At 47.7% G+C, this 20,250-nt stretch overlaps 1 protein-coding gene across 1 annotated transcript in view; it reads right to left on the reverse strand.

The window, feature by feature from the left end:
* LOC149361391 (carbonic anhydrase 6-like) overlaps positions 1-20,250 on the reverse strand; it is a 66,154-nt gene that overhangs the window by 35,641 nt on the left and 10,263 nt on the right. Inside the window, exons 2-5 of the mRNA XM_089568063.1 lie at positions 16,416-16,589; positions 15,339-15,526; positions 2,292-2,399; positions 572-646 (exon numbers count right to left, since the gene is read on the reverse strand). Of these exons, the coding sequence (XP_089424189.1) occupies positions 572-646; positions 2,292-2,399; positions 15,339-15,526; positions 16,416-16,476 (432 nt within the window). The 5' untranslated portion in view covers positions 16,477-16,589. The remainder of the gene's footprint in view (positions 1-571; positions 647-2,291; positions 2,400-15,338; positions 15,527-16,415; positions 16,590-20,250) is intronic.

The following is a 20,250-nucleotide window of genomic DNA, read 5'->3' on the forward strand; positions in this document are numbered from 1 at the left end:
AAAAGGCCCCTCTGGATTTTTTTCTTATGCTCTACTGCTTCAATTAGATTTAGAGGACGGGCAGAGGCCACATGCGGGAAAACGCCATAAATTCGGGACAGAGGCTTATGTAACCCATAGGCTAAAAATTCTCGTTAAGCGGTTTGTACACAAACAAGCAAAATAAGACTTCACAGCGAGGGTTGTCAAACTCATACTCCATTCTCTAGCGTTGTCGCAGGCGTCAGCAAAAGGCAACACTGCGGTGGCAGGGGTGACTTGCACGGTGACACTTATTGCATAAAAGAAGCCCAGCAGCTGCTGTGCGGAGGGAGAGGGCACAGTAGTTACGGCGTGAAGCAAATATTGGAAGCGACATGGGGAAGTGAAAAGCGAGAAGTAGGAACAGCTTTCCTGTGTCAAGAGTGTTCGGTGTTTTACCAAGCACCCATGTGTATCGACCACCAGTGGCAGTTAGAGGAGGATTATGAGCTTGCCCCTCTGCAGAGAACAGCCTCGGTACATCTGTGAGCAGATGTGGGCATTGAAGGTATATCTACTGCACGCATGTGGAAATAACGGCTGTCATTACCTTGGTCAGTTCGTCGTGGCCTCTTCTTGCCAGGATGGCTTTAAGAACACTTTCGAGACCTGCAGCGTCATGATCCTGTGGAAGGTACCGAATTTGCGATATTCATTTCATTAGAAGTTATAGTCGGACACAGGTAATTCTGCCGTGAACATATGGCCACATAATTAGTGCGTTGCTACTGCTTAAGCACGAATGCACATGTCTAAGATTCTTGAAAAAAATAGTGAATATTGAGTAAATGCACAATACTGGTATGGAAATCTTGAAGGTAATGGTCTTTTGGGCTGTGTACCGAAATCTTTCTTTTCCCTGTCTCCATCTATCGCATCGAGCTCTTAAAACTCTCATTTAAACTAATGGGGAACGCTTTTGACAACAGCAACAAGTTTAATACCAAGAAAAACTGGAAAATTGTCCTGGTCTGCGGATGTAGTAACTGTCATACTATAATATTACAATATACGTAAAAAAAGAGCGTCCATAAAGTGTTTCCGGCAAAAAAATGCTTTTGTCTGGATGGGTCGGGTCCGCACAATGCATGCTTTAAGCGAAAGAATTTCCTTATCTCTCTCTTGTTTGTATAGTCACACATTAAGAACCTGCTTTCGCTCTCAGCTGTGATTCGTCAGCAGATTATTAGATAGTACCTAAACAACAATAATAGAACGAAATTGTAAGCGCTATAATTTTGGCATCTCTGCAGTGATCGATCTTTTCAAGCAATAAAAACCCAATTTTGTTCACTGCCCGAATTGCCCAGTGTAGCATTACAAGACACCGCGGGCAGTGATCCATTGCTACTAAATACTGCTTTTAAAAACAACCCAGCTGAGGCACAGATAACAGTTAGGAAATTCAGTATCAATCACTGGCTGAAGTAGTAGTGAGTGCTCTTATTCCAAACGTGTTTTATGTCAACAGTGCTTAAGTGTGTCCTGATTGATTTTAAAACGCTTTTCAACACAGGTTTTGCTCCACCTCTATGAACGCAGTACGGATGAACACAATACGCATGAACAAAAGGCAGGTATGAAAAGCACTCGTAAGCATCCCTCAGCTGTTCCGTTCCGGTTGGCGATTTCAAAGGCAGCGTTACAAGACACGAGACCCAATTTCACAGGAACAGATCAGTCCCGACCCGTTGTGATGGCTCAGTGGTTAGGCCGCTCGTCTACCGAGTCTAAGAACTCGACCCCGCAGGCAGCCTTTCGATCGAGACGAAACGCAAAAGGCGCCCGTGTGCTATGCGATGCCAGCGCACGTTAGAGATCCCCAGGAGGTCTAAATTACTGCAAAGCCCTCCACAACGGCACCTCTTTCCTTCCTTCTCTCACACGCTGCTTTATGGCTTCTTTACAGCGCGGTTGAGGTGTCCACCGACATATGTGACACAGACACTGCGCCATTTCCTTTCCCAAACAACCAGTTTACCTGTTGCAGTCCCGCCTGTCGCACTGCCCACTCTCCGCAGGCCTCATTCGCCCTACTCCAAAGTCCATCAGATGTTTAAGAGCTTTAGAATAGGGGGACCCAACCGGTTAGCGGGACAGGAAATAACAGGGTGCCAGTAGGCATATTCCCTGTCCCCTAACCGATAAAGTCTTAATTCTAGAACTCGCTCTAGAAAAAGCGAAAATAAGCTGTAAGGGTCTTCCTTCGAGCTTAGCGCATTTGCGGCGCTATGTAGAACGCGCTCGCCAGGACAGCTGATGCCACTGACCAGTTTGCCCTGTCGGGCAAGGCATGGGACGGAATATGCCAAGACTCCTCCTTGTGCAGCGTTTCTGAAAATGTCCAACTTGTAGTTTTTGACGTGGATGAATTGGACCTGGGTGTAGAAAGAAACAAGTTTGCAAGATGCACTCTCCGGCTGAAGACGCCCCTCGGTATACATAGATTTATAGCGTGACAAAGTCTCGCAAAAACTGCTATGATTCACTGCGAAGAGATTCCCTTCCCCTTCCCTCGGAGAAATGTAGGCCATGATGGTTGTGCAGTGGATTTCACTAAGGCAAGAGAGTGCCACAAAGACCAGCCGCCATAAAGCGTGTCGACCTAAGCATTAGCATGAACTGAGCACAAGCGCTTCTAGTTCCATGGCTGCAACCACGTGGTGCATGGCTCTTAACATAAAAAACGGCGCATTGACAAAGCGAGCGATTTAGCAAGGGCCTGCCATGGAAGCGCTACATGCCACTAGTCTTAACAGACTGGCTGGACCATCGTTAGTGCAACTAGTTTCGCAGCTCCACCAAAACTCTGGCCCCACTGGCGGCCACGCCAAATAACGGCGCTGCAGTCGAGTCTTTTTCCGGCCCAATGCGTGGTCTGCTGCACGTGAAGCTGTACGAATATTTGCTTTATGTGCAATCTTTAGAATGAACTGTTCTTTTCAACAAAGCAGGGAAGTCACATCCGCTTCGCCACGTTCCGGGACACGATAACAATGCCCTGAGATCAATGCAAGTGCGCGAAAGTCCTGTGGGGCCCTCTTTTATGTCTGCATTGTCTCGCGAAACACTTGAAGGTGATCGCTTTCTTGACGGCCGAAGCAAGAGATTAATTTTTTTTCTCGTTACACAATTCCTCTTTCTCCTTAACTAGAATTTAAGGGTAGAAGGATAAAAGAGCGAGATATACTCATGTGCTTTGTTTTGGATGTTTGCAAATATAAATTGCCGCAGAGTCATTTACCCTAGTAGGCTTACATTAAACTTACTTCCTTCATTGATTTCTCTTGCACATTTTTTTTTCCAGTCCTTGCGAACATTTGCATGACACATTTTCTTCGTTGCTAATATTTTGACTGCAGTAGGGGTGTGTGTAAATGCCATTTAACAGGAGGTAGTGCAGCCACAGAGGCGGCTGTAAGGTGTGCTGGCTCTCATGCTTTGTTTGCCTGCACAGTGCGCTGTAGCCAAGCTTTCGAGATCAGCTGAGTCCCGCGGCTATGCCCCTCAAGTACAAAAGAGTTGCAAAGATCGATTGTTGGTAAGAAAGCATTTGATATTGGGACATTTCTGACTTACCGGAAGTCGTTAGGTTGCTCTCGAAACCACTACTGCGTGAAAATATATAAAAATCTTTCGCCTTGCGAGTTGAAGAGGTGGGGACATAATTAAACGCAGTACGCTATTTCGTTTGTAGTGTAGCTATGCCTTTCCAATTGAAAATAAAAGAAATATAAACCTCCATACATACGCCATAGCTGCCAATTGCAGTTAGCAACTTTCGAGAGGGGTTCGAAGGCGTGCTCTGCTTACATTTGTCCGCACCTCCTGATGCTGTAATACTACCGCGTTTTTGTGATAGTGCTACCCAAAACACGTTCCCTGGGAAAGCCCGCTTATATAGCTTCGTATGGAAACTTTAATTTTGCATCAGAATATATTAGTGCTTAATGACTCGGGGATGAACCCTGAGGAGCCTAGCGGAGAGGACACGCTCTGTATGGGCTCCGTCAACCTTTTGCCCTTTTGCCGAATCGCCTCATATGCGGTTCCGAAATCTTCAGTGCAGGCCGGGACCTCTGAGAGAACTTCGTTGGCCGTGAGTGCTCCCTATTTTTGGAACGCTGCCTTCGAAGACAGAGGCGACACTAATGCGCTAAGTCAAACGCCCCTCCGTCGGTGCACGTCAAGCCCCGCGTCACGTCTGCGTGCCATATAGAAACTGCACCGCTTGCTAGCCTGGCCCCAGAGCATTTTGTGCAATGCCTACTGCTGCCGGAAGAAGTCAAGACTCAATTGAATGGGAAGTAGAGGACATTGCACCCGAGTTTTACGAGCAACGCTCGAAGGAGGAGGGACCAGCACTGCGGATGCCGCCGGAAGACCATAGCTTTAACAACGCTAAACGTCTACAAGCGCACAAAAGTTTCTAAATTCCTGCTTCGACTTCGGCCCGGCTTTAACATCATTAGAATCAGCACCCCTCACCAGGAGGTAGCCGTACTACTAAAGAAAATCTCCCAGATCACGCTCGAATGCATGAAATACCGCAACACATACGTGGCTGCACCAGACAGAGTATTGAGAGGAGTCATACCCGTACTGGGACACAACACACCGGCGGACGAGCTCATGTCCCACCTCAGAGTTCGCACCCAAGGAGTTAGAATTCCTGCAAGCCCGCATGCTCGGTAAATCGACGACAGCGGTCATCACTTACAGCTCGCCGACTCCTCCCCGTTGGGTCTAATACTACGCGGGAGGAATGGCATGCTGCCCCTATAAGCCTACCCATCAATTCTTCCAGGTATGCCAGAGAGCATCGGACACTGGTCATATATGTGCCGAACACAAGACATCAAGATAAAAGATAAAAGATCAATAAATAAAATAAAAAAGATCTGCCGCAACTGTGGTGCGAGGGATGCAGCTGAACTCCTTACATGATATTCACGCTACGCAGCCTGCGGAGAGGCCCGCAACACAGGGTCCTGGGATTGCCAAAAACGCCTTAAGCCAGACACACGACACCGCTAAAAGCATCCTGTCCTACCCAATAAAACGTGCAACTTGCAAACGAGCCAAATCCAGAACATCTTTGCAGAGCCGACAGTGCATCCAACCTAAGGTTCAGGTTGCTCAGCTCTAATCAATAACCTCATCGCTCTCGCGGTCGAGATTACGTTCCCACTCGAGATCCAAGGTTGACCTACGCCATGCAGAAGACCGATCCTACATTCCGTCAACATCTACTGGGAAGAACCTCAAGATATCCACGAAAATGACAACACCCAACACCAATGACCAGGTGGTGTGGCGAGCTTTGAGCGTCTCTCGTCCTTCAAACATCTGCTCCTAATGTTCCCAACAACGCACGGACAACACACACTTTAGAGAACAAGTCAGTGAGCTAAATTGGCGCCTACAGCGCGTAAAAGCACAAGTAACAGAGTCAGCACAACTGTCAAAAAAAGTCGGAAACTAGAGAAGACCCACTGCGCAAGTAATGGCATCCTCGGCAGAACTCCCTAGTTCCCTAAGCTTACAAGCTGCAATTCAAACTCTCATCACCCAGTAGCAGTAGTTTGCCAACCAGATGCAAGCTAAGACGTAGACCAGTACAGAGCTAGGGCAAACCGTAACCGAGCTCCAACGCAGCGTTCGTGTCCTGGTACACAGCCCACGCTATAACCCAAGAGCGAAGGTATACAGGCGCATATATACAAGTGACGGCAGTGATGCAGAATGGAGCCTCGACGGCAGCCTCTACTAATACTTTTCCTGACATCCCAAATAAAATGGAAATATGGCAGTGGAAAATGGCTCCTTACATAAATAAGAAATCTCGCTACAATCCTCCATTCAGACCTTCCCTACTCCACTCGCGATCATCAGTCTTCAAGGAATAGTATCGCAATCTGCCTGCCTAAGAGGCTACTACAGGCTTTTAATCCGGATTGCCCACGCGTCATTGTGTATGTATCAAAATCTATAGCCTCAGTGGCACACGCCACCAAACTTAGCGTGATTAACCACATATTGCTGGAAGTCCTTTCGCAAAAGCGAGGGAAACGCAGCACTTTTTTATTAAACCTATATAGCCCACTTCGTGCGGAACAGTTCGGAAACGTTATCCAGGAATGTGGTCGAATAGCAGGCAAAAACCAGCTTTTGGTGTTGGGCCACCTGAACGCCTTCCATACGGCCTTAGGGTATATAAAAAAAGGACACCAGAAAGGGCACCTCCTTGCTGGAACCATCGGACAGGGATGGCTTCAGGCTAGCTAGGGACTTCACAACACCTACCAGAATCGGCAGCAGCATACGCACAGACACCACCCTTGATGTATGTTTTACGAAGAACGCTGCCAAAGCCACATGGATCAACCTCGGAGAGACCCTAGGGAGTGATCATTGCATCCTGAGTGCAGCAATCACGACTTCTCGCAAGCTCAAACTTAGCATGGGGGATAAGAACATCACTAATTGGGAAGCGTTTCGTAAATGCTCCCCCGCCCCCCCACACCCGAAAGAAGGACAAGAACATAGCACAGTGGACACAAAACATACGATATAATAATGCTTTCGCACGGCCGCCACTCCGGAAGTCCATCTACATCTTCTACTGTTGTGGGAAAAGAAAATCTTTTTAGGTGTTGGAAACAGTAGAGACTCAATAACCAACTGTGTCTGCGCATAGGCTTCGGTCAGAGAGCAAGCACAACATTATTCCAGCCAACTGGCCCAACAGAATTGGGTACAGTTCAGTGAAAGGAAGGGAAAAGAAGTGGAAGGCGCTTTTAAGGAGCCCTGAGTACTGCTCATATCTGGCCCATCCTCAGCAGACTCAACCCTACAAAGCCAAATCGGCCACTAATCGTGCCCTATAAACAATAGCTCAACAATTCTATGGGTCCGACAAGGAGCTCACGGAAGCCCTGTAGGCGCGTTATATTCGCGACACTCCAATACCATCTTCTTCTACCACCGGGAACGGTCTCAAACACCTATCCTTGATGCCCCAATAAAAACATCTGGGGTGCATGCCGCAGACAGCATCGCAGCCGAACACCGCTACTGGAGCGCATAAAATCACAAACGCTATTATTCGTAATCATAGTCATCCGCATACCAAAGCCATCACTGACTATTCAGTGATGACTTCTGGGAAAAGGAAGTGACCACATGAAGTTATCACCATTGCCAAGCACGGCAAGCGACTGTCTCTTGATTCCCTCGGGCCAGTGTCTCGTAACATCATATGAACAGGTCATTCACACCCCCAACCAAAATTATATTCAGGACATTATCTCTTTCCGCCTACTATGGTCGGCTTCAGGCCATGGCAGTAGGCCCAACAATCCTTCCAGCTCCTGCGCGAAATGCTTACCAACATCGCCAGAGGTCAAGAAGATCTCGCGTTGGCCTTATACTTAAAGGGCGCCTTCGACAATACATCCCACAAGGCGACCCTTGCAAGCCATAAATGACCTCAACTGCGACGAATAGTTAATTTATATGCGTGCGTTCCTCACGGGTCGCACGGCCAAAGTGGGCATTGGTCAAACCCGTTTCGATGTCAAAGATACGCCACACAAAGCAACGCCTCAGGCTATCGCGTGCACTACAAGCACTTACAAATGTTGGCTTTACCATGTACCCGAATGATATAACTATATGGGCCAAAAAGGCCTCCTGGGTTAAAAAGAAGCCATCTTACAATCAGCAGCCTGGATCATCGAGGAATTCGCCTCTGAAAGAAGCCTACTCCGCGCCCTGGAGAAACCAGAGGTCATAAGGGTACATGGCCCGAGATACGTCTCTCCAGGTTCCATCAGCGTCACGATCGAGGGTCAAGCCATCAGGGAAGTTAACCTAATCCGCATTCTTGGTCATTTAGATACAACCTTCGTGACATCCACACCACCAGACTCGCAAAACCGCATCAAGCCAAATAGCTCACATGATCAGCCGCAATACCAAATATCGCCAAACAATGCGAGAAGACGCCCGGGGGCTGGTGTAAGCACTGGTACTCAGCCAAGTCACATCAGACTCCAGTTTCACATGCTACCAAAGGGTCAGGAAGAGCAACTTGACTCCATCATAAGGGCGATATACAATACGGCTTTTACCCTTCCAAAAAACACCTCGACGGAGCGTCCTACCACCCTGGGATTTTGCGGAACAGAAGCCTTCCGTGCATCTCAAATACTAAGCTAGACCGAAGCTAGGCGAACTATCATACTCCGAGCAGGCACAGTTGCACTGACTCGTGCACTGGATGTTGAAACCTCAGTAAAACAACACAGGAAATATATCGCTATTACCCCGATATCTAAACATGCTTAAAGACGTTCACACAGGCACACGACGAGCGCCAGTGTCCTACATTACGGCTTCGCAAAGCCAATTCGCCGAACGTGGAATATTTGGACGCGGCAGCATACCTGCACCGCGACAAGTACGCAGTGGCGGCAGTGGACCACCACTTCTGTACACTGTTCACTGCTTCAGTAAGGGCCGAAACACCAGCCGCCGCGAAGAACACCGCCATTAGGCATTACGAGTCCCAAAGCCAAAGCGCTCATGTAATAACAAACATAACATGCGTGTCGAAACTTCTTGAGGCCGAGTTTGCAAGCACGTCAGCCGCCTCATGGGCACTAAAGCCCTCACCAAGCACCACCTAATAACATTATCCCCAGAGCATGAGGGACTGGAGGTAAACGAGAGGGCACATGCTCTAACTCAAAGGCATCATCAACAGAGCGGGGCCACACACTGTGGTCGCTTTTACTCATCTACCTTCCAGGTTCAACGAACGACGCCTCGAGTTTCAGCCTCTTCAAAGGAGAAACTTCCTCCCACCTGACAGGAAATTAGACACCCAGATACCCTCTCTTCGCAGTAGATATTGATGAACACATTTCGAAGCATCCATTGTGTGCATCTTATGCACCCAACATTATACTCCGTCTCGTGTCCCTGGTGCCAGGCTCGTCCTACATTCTTCCACAACTTGTGGTGATGCGAGGCCAAGCCAACACTCATATAGACGGAGAACACGTCTTTTGAGCGGTTGGAGGCGCTGCTGATCAGCGGTAGTCTGGAGTACAAAAGGGCCCCCTAATACAACAGGTCCGCAGGGCAGCTCAAGCCAGTGGAGCTCTGGAATGAGGACCCTGCCCATAAGCTCACACAACTCCCCTTCTCTTTTTTCTCCTCCCTTCGTTGATGACTCGTCCTGTGCTTAGCGCCCAACACCTATCGTTTTCAAGCAAAAACTACCGAGGCCCGGCACAGAAGACATAACTGGGTGTTTATAATTGTTGACAAAGCAGTTTTCAGTTCGTGAGATCACTAACTCCGGGACGGACGCTCAGCAAAGGAACGCGCCGGTTAAATTATTTCAGCAAGAGCAGTGTGGAGAACATACTACAGCAGAGAGCTAGTCAAGGTGGCCTCTTCTTCCGATTTTTTTTCTGGTTAAGCTTCAAAAAATAGTTTTCTTCCACCTTTTGAAGATGAGAAGAGACAAATTATGTAGTTAAATAGCTTTTGAAGAAGAGAAGAGCCAAATTAGTTCAATATTGGGATTGTATTACATGCGGAATTAATAAAAACTAATACTGTTCATTTCATGCATTTTTGCGAACGAAAGATATGAAAATAGCTTTTGTCTTGTGCCGAAAATGCTGCTAAATGTGCGTGGAAAAGTAGAAGGTGGGAAGGGTCCTAGATACGCAGGTAAAGCTACACTAAGGCGCGCACATCCTTCAAGACATACAATATCTGGCATCAGCTAATTTTGGGAATGGAAATGTCGATGATAAATTCCAATACTGCCCATTTGCTTTTTCTTTACGGCGGGATTTAGAGCACTGGTAGCCGTCAGAAACGCAGCACCGATGTTCTGGTTTCGAAGCTCGTAGTTGCTGCCTCGTAGTATGCCGGGCAGCTACACTCCTCGTCTTCTTTTACGTCTACGGGTTGGGCCCAACTTCTTTACTACAATCTCCACCCCCTCCCCCCCTCCCATTCAGGAAAGGGGAAGCCATCCTGGCAACTCAGGGCGACGAAATGATGGCGGGATCATAGTATGGCTTCAAGCGCTCGACGTGAACGATCTCACGGCCATGGCGGCGAAGGTCGCTGGAGTGAGCTAAAGGTTCAACGAGGTAGTTAGCACGGGAAGTCTGTTGAATGAAACGTTGGTTCTGTGATATTTCGCAACCAGCTTGCTGGGCAGGCCCAGTGGTGCCGAAGGGACCCACAGCCAGACGCGATCACCAGGAAGAAGGGCGGAGGGACTATTGTCGACGCGGACTTTGTTGTGGCACTGATCTTCTGTGTCAGGGAACGGGCCAGCTGGCGGCACTCTTCAGCGTGCCGGGCAGCTTCGTAAAACGACGTGTACTCCGAAATATGCGGTCGGTAGGGCAGAATGGTGTCTAGCGGAGGCGAAGGCTCGCGAACCTACAGGAGAAAGAATGGAGAGAATCTGTTTGTTGCTTGTACAGCGGCATTGTAGGCATAGGTAACAAATGGCAGAATCCGGTCCCAAATGGAGTGATCGGAGGCGATGTACATGGACAGCATATCGCTCAGTGTGCGATTGAAGCGTTGCGTGAGCCCTTTGGTTTGAGGATGGTAAGCGCTTGTGGTCTGGTGAACTGTGTGACATTCATGGAAGAGCGCTGCAACAACTTCAGATAAGAACGGTTTGCCTCTATGGCTGAGAAGTTCGCGAGGGGCGCCATGCCTCAAAATGAAGTGGCGAAGAAGAAAGGAGGCGACATCAGTTGAGGTGGCGGCCGGAAGTTCTGCAGTTTCCGCGTATCGAGTGAGGTTATAGACGGCCACTATTAATTATCCACCGATTTCCCGCTGGCGTGTGCGGCAGAACCCCATAGAGATCGATGCCAAAACGATCCAATGGTCGGTCTGGGCAAGGGAGAGACTGGAGCGGAGCATGAGGATGTGGGGTAGGAGGCTTGTGATGCTGGCAATCGGTACACGAGCGCACATACCTAACAACGAAGGTATACATGCCGCGCCAGTAGAAGCGCTGTCGCAACCGTTCATAAGTCTTCAACAGACCCGCATGGCCACACTGGAGGTCGTTGTGGTAAGAAGTGCAGACAGCACTGCTGAGGTGGCGAGGTACGACAAGCAGCCACCTACTGCCGTCTGGCATGTAATTGCGTTTGTAGAGGTCGTCACAAAAAGCGAAGTGCTGCGCCTGACGACAAAGGGCACGCGGGGCCGACGAGGGCGACGAGTTGGTGAGGAGTGCGGTGAGTGACGCCGGCCAGGGGTTTTTGCGTTGTTCTGCAGGCATGTCGTCAACGGACAGGAAAGACAAGACGGAGCTGGAGGCAGACGGCAACCGGACGTCGGGGGGCACAAGAGAGCGGGATAAAGCGTCGGCATCAATGTGCTTACTCCCAGTCTGGTAGACGACGCGGATATCATATTCTTGCAGTCGAAGCGACCAGCGGGCGAGACGACCGGTGGGGTCTTTCATTGAAGATAACCAGCAAAGAGGATGGTGGTCAGTAACAACATCGAATGGGCGCCCGTACAAGTACGGCCGAGATTTCTGAAGTGCCCAGACGATGGCGAAACATTCCTTTTCGGTGACGGAAAATTGATCTCGGCCTTGGTTAGAGTCCGACTCGCGTGCGCCACGACGTATTCTTCATGGACAGATTTGCGTCGGGCCAGAACAGCGCCGAGGCCGGCATGACGGGCGTCGGCGTGAACTTTGGTAGGCGCAGCCGGGTCAAAGTGGCGTAAAATGGGAGGCGAGGTAAGTATGGTGCGCCGTTTCATGAACGCACTATCGCAAGAGGGCGACCAGGCATAAAGGTCGCTGTGGCCACCAAGAATTTGCGTCAAGGGGGCAATGATGGCCGCAAAGTTTCGGACGAAGCGCCGAAAGTAAGCACACAAACCAATAAACCTTCCGAGTTCCTTGATTGAAGTCGGTTTCGGGAGCGCAGCGACAGCTCGGAGTTTGGCTGGGATAGGAAGGATGCCTTCTTTTGACACGGAATGCCCTAAAATGGTTAGTTGGCGGGCGGCGAAACGGCACTTCTTCAGATTGAGCTGCAGACCGGCGTCAGTCAGGCCAGGTGTATAAGCCAGGTGTATAAGTAAGCGTTTCAAGGAAGAAATAAACAGTTGTTAGTGCGCTTGTGTGTGTCCCTGTGTCTTTCTTCGTGGTTCGTCCTTTGATTGCGCATCCTTTACCTTCACAACATCATGTACCAACTAGGCCCTACCCAAGTTTTGTTGAGGCACTTCAAGACCGCCTCAAGGCGAGTGAGGTGGGTAGTGATGTCGGAGGAAAACACCACAAGTCTCTTCCAAGTAGCAAAGACATGTGTGCCACTTCAAACCCCGAACGGTAGTGTCCATCATGCGTTCAATGGTGGCGGGAGCGTTGTATAGGTCGAACGGCATGACGTTGAACTCGTAGATCCCATAGTGAGTGACGTAAGCTGTCCTGGCCCGATCAAACACCGCCATGGAGACTTGCCAGTAGCCAGACTGTAGATCGAGAGAGGAGAAAAATTCGGCGCCATGCAGACAGTCAAGCGCGTCATCTATGCGTGGTAGGGGGTAGACGTCCTTGCGTGTGATTGCATTCAAACGTTGTTAATCGACACAGAACCGAAAAGATGCGTCTTTTTTTAAAGTAAGACGACCGGCGAAGCCCAGGGGCTGTTGGAAGGTTGAATCACGCCCCTTCGGAGCATGTCATCGACTCGCTAATCAATAATGCGGCGCTCTGAGACGGATACATGGTAGGGATGTTGGTGTAATAGCGCATGCTCATCAGTGAAGATGCGATGAGCCACTGTTGAGGTTCGACCCAACGATGGTTGCTGGGCGTCAAAATAAGTGCAGAATCTATGCTGGAAGTCGAGGAGCTGGGCGCTTTGATTAGGAAAGAGGCCGTTGTGAACGGCGGCGGTGAAGGCAGCCGGTAGTGATGAGGCGGCAACCAACGAGGCGGGCTGATGGAATTGAGGCTGTCGGGGGGGGGGGGGGGGGGGCGAGGTTGTCGGGAGGGAGAAGCGGGGCCGGAGCTGGTGCTGCCGGTGGCAGTCATCGAGGTGTGGAGCCGATGGTTACGGAGCGCCAGGGTGGACAGTGAACATCGAAACCTGCGACCTCCCTAAGTGTACGGCAGGATTTAAAGCACGTGCCACAGGTATCCGTCAGAAACGCAGCATCGATGTTCTGGTTTCGAGACTCGTAGTTGTTGCCTCGTAGTCTGCCGGGTGGCTACACTCCTCGTTTTCTTTTACGTCTACGGGTTCGGCACAGCTTCACTACAGTTCAAACTAATTACCGATATTATCTCGGAAACATATGACCATTAATAGACTCCTGCCATTTCCTCGTTACCCTGAGAGCTTATGACGGAATTTGGCATTCATTTCATTTCATTCATTTTATTTGTTCTTCACAACATGACGTACACATTGGGAAAAGGGCCAAGTAAAAAAGCCGTCCCTTTACGGCTTAAAAAATTATTGGTCCTCCTGGCATTGACGGCAACGAAGCAGCACAGTCCAGAAACAAAGGTACAGACATACAGAAACAAACAGAATTATAACTTGACATTTTTATTAATGTACGGCGACAAGCTCATGTCACGGTCGGGGAATAAAGACAGTTGTAATGAAACAGTGGAGAAATATCTCTACAAGGTGTTTTGTTTATGTGATGCGTGGTGTGTATTAGGGACATGCAAATTAATAAAACAGCGCCTTCAGGTTCCGGAAATTTAGTTATAAAATATCTGTTTCTGCTTTAATATGTTTATTTAGTAATCGAGGCATGTTTCTCCTAAGACTGTGAAACCCATAGTTCGTGCGGCATTTTAACACTTTTCAACGGTCTGTTGTCCTCGTATTATAGGCCGCGTTGCCTATTTATTCTAAGTTCGACATGTCCAAAAACAGCCTTTGATTTTCCTTGACGCGGAGTTTATATTCGCGTAGCAGTTGATAATGATACCTTCTAGTTATTGTAATGACCTTAAGATTTCTGAGGATAAGTTTACTTAAGTGAAACATAGCCAAATTATTAATGCTCCGTAAAATCTTTTTTTTTAAAAGACTACTGAGGGTTTTCTCTCCATAATGCTAATCCGGTGCGTGTTCCACTAAGAAGCTTAGCCGTGCAGTTTTGTCACAATTTCACAAAGCACTGAACGCATTAAAACGTTTTAAAATCACTACTGCGGAACTTGTTTCATGCAGACGGTCCACGTACGCGAACTCCAGCTCTATGCATCTTTTAGCGTGCATTACCGGGCGAAATAGAAAAAATGGCTGAGGTTTTGCTTAGGTTAAGCCTAGTCAGATGCGAAGCTAGTCATGCGAAGCGACCAAGGAGGCGTCCTCCTTGGTCGCGACGCCTCGCGCGACTGCGCTAGCTGGGGCCCCGTTTCTCCTATGTCGTTACGTCACGCATCACGTGGTCCTCCTTGGTCGCGACGTCTCGCGCGACGGCGCGAGCTGGGCCCCCGTTTCTCATCTGCTGTGACGTCACGCACCACGTGGCCATCCTTGGTCACGACGCCTCGCGCGACGGCGCGAGTTGGGCCCCTGTTTTCCATCTGCTGTGACGTCACGCATCACGTGGTATGACATGGAGGTCACGAAAGGTCAATGGTAACGACACCGCCGCGCTCGAGGAGCTGGGTTGGGCTATTTTAGTATGCTTCGCATAAAAACCGTTTAGCGCCATATAGAGCTCAATTAGCTCCTCTGTACGCTCGTCTGAAAGTTGATCTCAGTATGTTCACGGTATACATGCAATTAGAAATACAATTTGTCTAAGCACTGATGCACGACCACTGTTTCTGCACCTGTTTCATACAGCCAACACGTTTTGACGCTGAATGATAAACAATGGAAACTGACATTATGTTTACAGCCAGAGCTGAGAGCCAATACACTTAGCATCAGTATCGAATAAAGGTCAGCTAAATAAAAACTAAAAACTATAAAGAAAACGCACGCGAGCATTGTTACTTCGCCTCTTGTTCCTGCGTTTTCCTAGGCCAGCAGGAGACGACAGCACTCAACGGGAAGCAAGATTATTGCAGTGCTAACCTCGTGACCTTTACAAGGACCACCTTCCGCGGATTACCAGTATGGGAAGCTGCCAAACTGGTTCAATTCTATTATCATTGGGCTGGGCGGTTTCCAAAATTCCTGCTTAAGGAATGATTCCTGCTTCACGTGATATTACTTGCCGTTCCTCAGCATAAGCCTGCGAATCAAACGCACCTCCAAGTCTGCACGTTGACCCCTGAGTGTGTGGTCAGGAAATACAATGTCCTCGCTCCTGTCTTCATCCTTGATCGTGGCTCGAAAGCGGAAGTGGACTTCTTTCAAGAAGTACTTCTTTGGGTCGTAGAACTCAATCGTGTTGATTGTGATGGTTGCCTTTGAGGGTTCTTCAATAGTCATTCGCACTGCGATTGGGAGACGAGAGAAGACGGGATAAGGCTACTGAAAAAAGCTGCAAACTTTCGCGCACAATTTTTGCGGGGAATAAAATCTCCTCGCACGGCCGGTAAAAAAAAAATGCATCCCAACTGCTCAAGTCGACAGGTACGCATGAAGGATGTGAAGGTCAACTTAGATCGTGCGGTTGCACTATTAGCCCGCCTGGTCCGGTCTCAGCAGCCGTATGCAGCAGCGACTGAGCGCAAAAGCTGTGCAAGTGCAACAACACAAGTGGCTGCTAACGCCAATAGCGAATTGGTGTTACCTCCAATTATAGAGATTTGGGGCCGCAGAAGATATGCGGAAGCATTGGAAATATGCCGCCGAAGAAACGGCGAAACGAATCTTTAATAGAAGCCCTGCTCACAGCTTGCTAATCTGAGAGCCCTTCTAGTACCGCTACAACTTATTCGCTTCCATCCAAAGAGGCTGGCGCCAAAAGACACCATATTTCCGGCTGTGTGCACCACGGCACTGTCCACTACTACTACCGGACTAAATTTTATCAAAGCAGAAATTTAAAAGCGTTGTGTCCATAAATGATGTCTCACTGCCAGGAATTCTGGACAAAGCCTCTAGTTTCTTTGGCGGTCAACAGCCACGTGGCGGATGGCTTTGAACATTTAAAAATAGTGCGCCAATGCACCAGACTTAAGAATGACATTTTTGGCTGGCATTGCAGCGCTATTAGCCGCTATGCGCAAGTAGTGGCTTGCTGCAGTCCCAAATTCCTGGTAATGACGAATTTCTCGTAAAACGTAATTATCCCCACCAATAAGTGCAGAAAATAGAGGCTCACTGCCAGGGAGGCACTCTAATATGGAATGCACAAAAACACTGCCAGTGCGCACTTACGGAATTTGTCGAATGTCACGTTGAATTTCAAAAGCGCTTGATAGTTGGCTTTCACTGTCATATTGTAGACCCAAGGTAGCCGCACCAAACTTTTTAGATCGATGGGAGACTGTGACGTGCCCGTTCCGCACTTGTTTTCTGGATAGCAAGTTAGGTCCTTCCACGCTGATATATCTGCGTGAACACATGACATTGTCTACACTTTAATCCGACCTACTACCCCGTGCACTTACCGTAATGTCATCGCGTGAGCGTGAAAACCTCACGACAATCTTACACACTAATGACTACTATTAAATGTTAGATCCCATAGCAACCGGCAACAGTTTTTTTACACTTTATTTTATAACGAATAATCCTTGTCTCTACGTCCGGTCCTCCGGCGCACCACAGGACCCTGCGCTCAAACGAATTCGCTAATTTACATAAATTTATTGCAATACCTCTCAATATTGGCCTATATAACCGGCTCCTCGGTTTTCTCGCTGTTCAGTGACCACGGCGCACATTTTTTGATACAGCCGCAGCCGAGTTATTCAGTCATCTCCTGACGCAGCTCCGTCCAATGAACCATTCTCTTGGATGCCTTTTTCGCTATTTTTTTCACTGCTGGACTGCCGTCGCCAATACGTCACATCTTGTGGAAGTTCCGAAAGATGTGCTTGTCACTCACGCCCGATAGGAGGCGCCGAAGCAGCCGAAGCATTCCTCAAGGAGCGAACACCGGGATGGCCACCGAAGCCGCTCCGACAGACGACGACCTCCTAAGCAGCCGCCACCTTCAAAAGCTTTAACCTGAACACAGCCTTCTCCCGGACCCTACTCGAACCCGGAACAAAAGGCTCGACTCGATGATGACCCCGCTAAAGGTGTTAGCTCAGCTTATCCTCAAGCATCCCCGAACGCTAATGGCTCGTTGCAACACTACGGGCGAGTAGCAGGTCTGCGTATTCAACTGGGACGGTGCTATGAACCTTCAAAACTTTTTCTTTGCACTTGATGGGGTTGCTCGTAGGTACTACGAGAGCCACGAAATCTTCCTGAGGAGATGAGACACATTTAAGAATGAGCTCCTGAGGACTCAATCTGAGGCCGAGGACTCAGGTTGAGGCATGAGACTCGGGCATTCTGAGGACTGGCGCTGGGGAGCCTGTTCTTCAAGAAAAGCGCTAGCTGTAACAATAAGATCCGGACGAAGGAGTGGGGGCATACGTCGAAGAAATGGGGCGTCCGTTTCATCGGGCAAATCCCGAAATAACATAGGGAAAGAAGCAGGGAAATTGCGTAGCCAGAAATATTTCTTGGGGGGTATACGCCGGCGGTTAGAAAAGGAAAGAGCCGGCGCAAACAGTATGTTGGTCATTCTTCTTCTTTAATAAAGCAGAAGGGCTAGTTGTTCGGATAAATGCAATATTTACATGAAAATACGAGTCCATACCGGACTCTGAGGACTTGATCCGTAAACGACATTTATTGCGGCAGAGAAAAACAATTGTATAAAAATCTCGGCTATTTCCACTACTTTTCACATTATATTGTCACGGACGCCGGTAGAACGTTCTATTGCTGGCAGAACAGTACCTGGTGAGGACATTCGGCAGAGCGCACCCTTACAAAAATGGATATCAACTACCTTTAGAATTTGTATTAACACTCTATTGACTCTAGTAACCTTGTATTAACTTTTACATTCTATCAACAATTGTTCATACAACGTTGGTAGAAGTTACTTCTTTGTATGTACTCCTGTCAATAGAAAGTTACTAGAAAATAATTTTTACATTTTATGCACCTTTGTTAATACAATGTTGGTAGACTGTTACTTCTTTGTATTTACTCCTGTCAATAGAAAGTTACTAGAAAATCTGGGTACAGTTTGACACATCGAGAGAAATAAATGAACAAACTGCATTGTGTTCGAGGTGATTAACACTATGTAGTTCGCATAATCGTGACGACATCTTGCCTGATTGCATGGTGGAATCTGTTGCAGCTAGACAACAATTTCACTATAACGAAAAGCGAACAACATTTTTCGCAGGAAATGCGTTTGGAATAAAATCAGGATATGGGAGAACGTTTTAATACAGAAGATATATTCCATTTTAATACTTCATGTACTTTACGGACTGCTGTGAGCAGAAATACTCTAGAAACTGACAAAACATTTTTGCTCATGCGAATAGTTGCCTCAAATCATGTACAGTGGGCGAACACTTCAAATCTATTAAAACAACCTTGAACACGCAACAAACATTACAGCCACATTCTCTTAGCCGAGCATATTCTATTAACATTCGTTGACAGGAAGTTCATACAACTTCCTTACTGCTTTCTATGTACTGCTGTCAGTAGAAACATACTAGACACCGACAGAACGTTTTATCATGGGAATAAATGCCTAAATTAATTAAGTACTCTAGCCTAACATGTCAAAGCAACTAAAGCAACCTTGAACACGAAACAAACATTTGCAGTCACATTTTCTTAGCCGGGCATATTTTATCAACATTTCTTGATAGAAAGTTCATACAATTTGATTACTGCTTATATGCTGTCAATAGAAATATGCTACAAACCGAGAAAGCATTTTGGTGATGCGAATAAAAGCCTTAAGTAATCAAGTACTGTAGCCGACAACTTCAAAGCGGCAACTAAACTAACCTTGAAGACGAAACAAAACTTTGCAATCACATTCTCATAGCCGAGCACACTGTGGTTTTTTAGAAATTTCAGTCCAATTTTTTCAGTACTAGCGTTACTGCTTTCGCATTCTCGAGTGCGGGAAAAAGGGCAAAGTTCATAACAGAACATTCATCCCGAAATTCAGAAATGCGCCCTGAATCGAAGATATTTAGTGACACTTTTTCATTGTATGAAGTATTGAACGAAAAAAGTTACCAGCAAACAAAATAATTTTGGTACAAAGTGAATGAATTCATAGAATACTCAAGTATTATTGCCTCGCACTTCAAGGAAGTTAAAAACTTTCGAAGCAAAAATAGGAGTTAGTGGCATATTGAGTTACATAAGCGCAATGATGACTTCGTTCCAGCGAATTAGTTTCAGTGATGGCTTCTTCCACACGAAAACAATGCTTTCTGCTTCGTATTCGGCCTTAAATTCTGTACACAGGCAGTCATTAATCAGATTTAACATTTCAGAACTAACAAAGAGTTTCAGCAGAGCTGTACAACAACTCTGCCAATTCGATAACACGATGGTGTTGCTATTGTTGCAATTCTTGATAGGTCATATTTTAACGTGCAGTCGAACAGTAATGCACCGTACGACGGTGCTAAAACACACTAGTGGTAAGAGCGTTTCGCTCTGAGGTTCCAGAGGGATTATTGTTGCGAGCTAGAAAAAAATTCAAGTTTAGCATTGCACCGATGTGTTTCCACACTCATCGAATGACACGTTCTCGCTAGCTCAAAAGGCGCCCAAATTATATCGCCAGCTTCAGGAGAACTCCTTCCTGAGCGTCCACCGCAAGCACACTTTCTTCCCCTCACAATAACCTGCACACTGCCCGGTACACTTTATGCCACTCCACGTGGGAGCGCCGAATTTAAACCCTCTCACTACCCTCCTCCTCGAGCGACCAGCAATGGCTGATCGCACGGGACTGAAAACCCCGCGCGAAAAGGGCCGTCCCGCTTCGCGCTCTGAGTAAATTCTGTGTAACGTGTGCAGGCTTACAGCTTCGAGAACTCAAGCTGCTTTGTTCCTCAGCGACTCTACATGCGAAATTTCGCGCAAGGCAATATTAATTTTTATTCATGTTCGGCGGCCGATACTATAAAGAGAAGTATAGAGAAACAAAACAGGTAAC

This window comes from Amblyomma mixtum, chromosome 2 (genome assembly GCF_055824585.1).
Source record: "Amblyomma mixtum isolate Tamu chromosome 2, ASM5582458v1, whole genome shotgun sequence".
Classification (NCBI taxonomy): Eukaryota; Metazoa; Arthropoda; class Arachnida; order Ixodida; family Ixodidae; genus Amblyomma; species Amblyomma mixtum.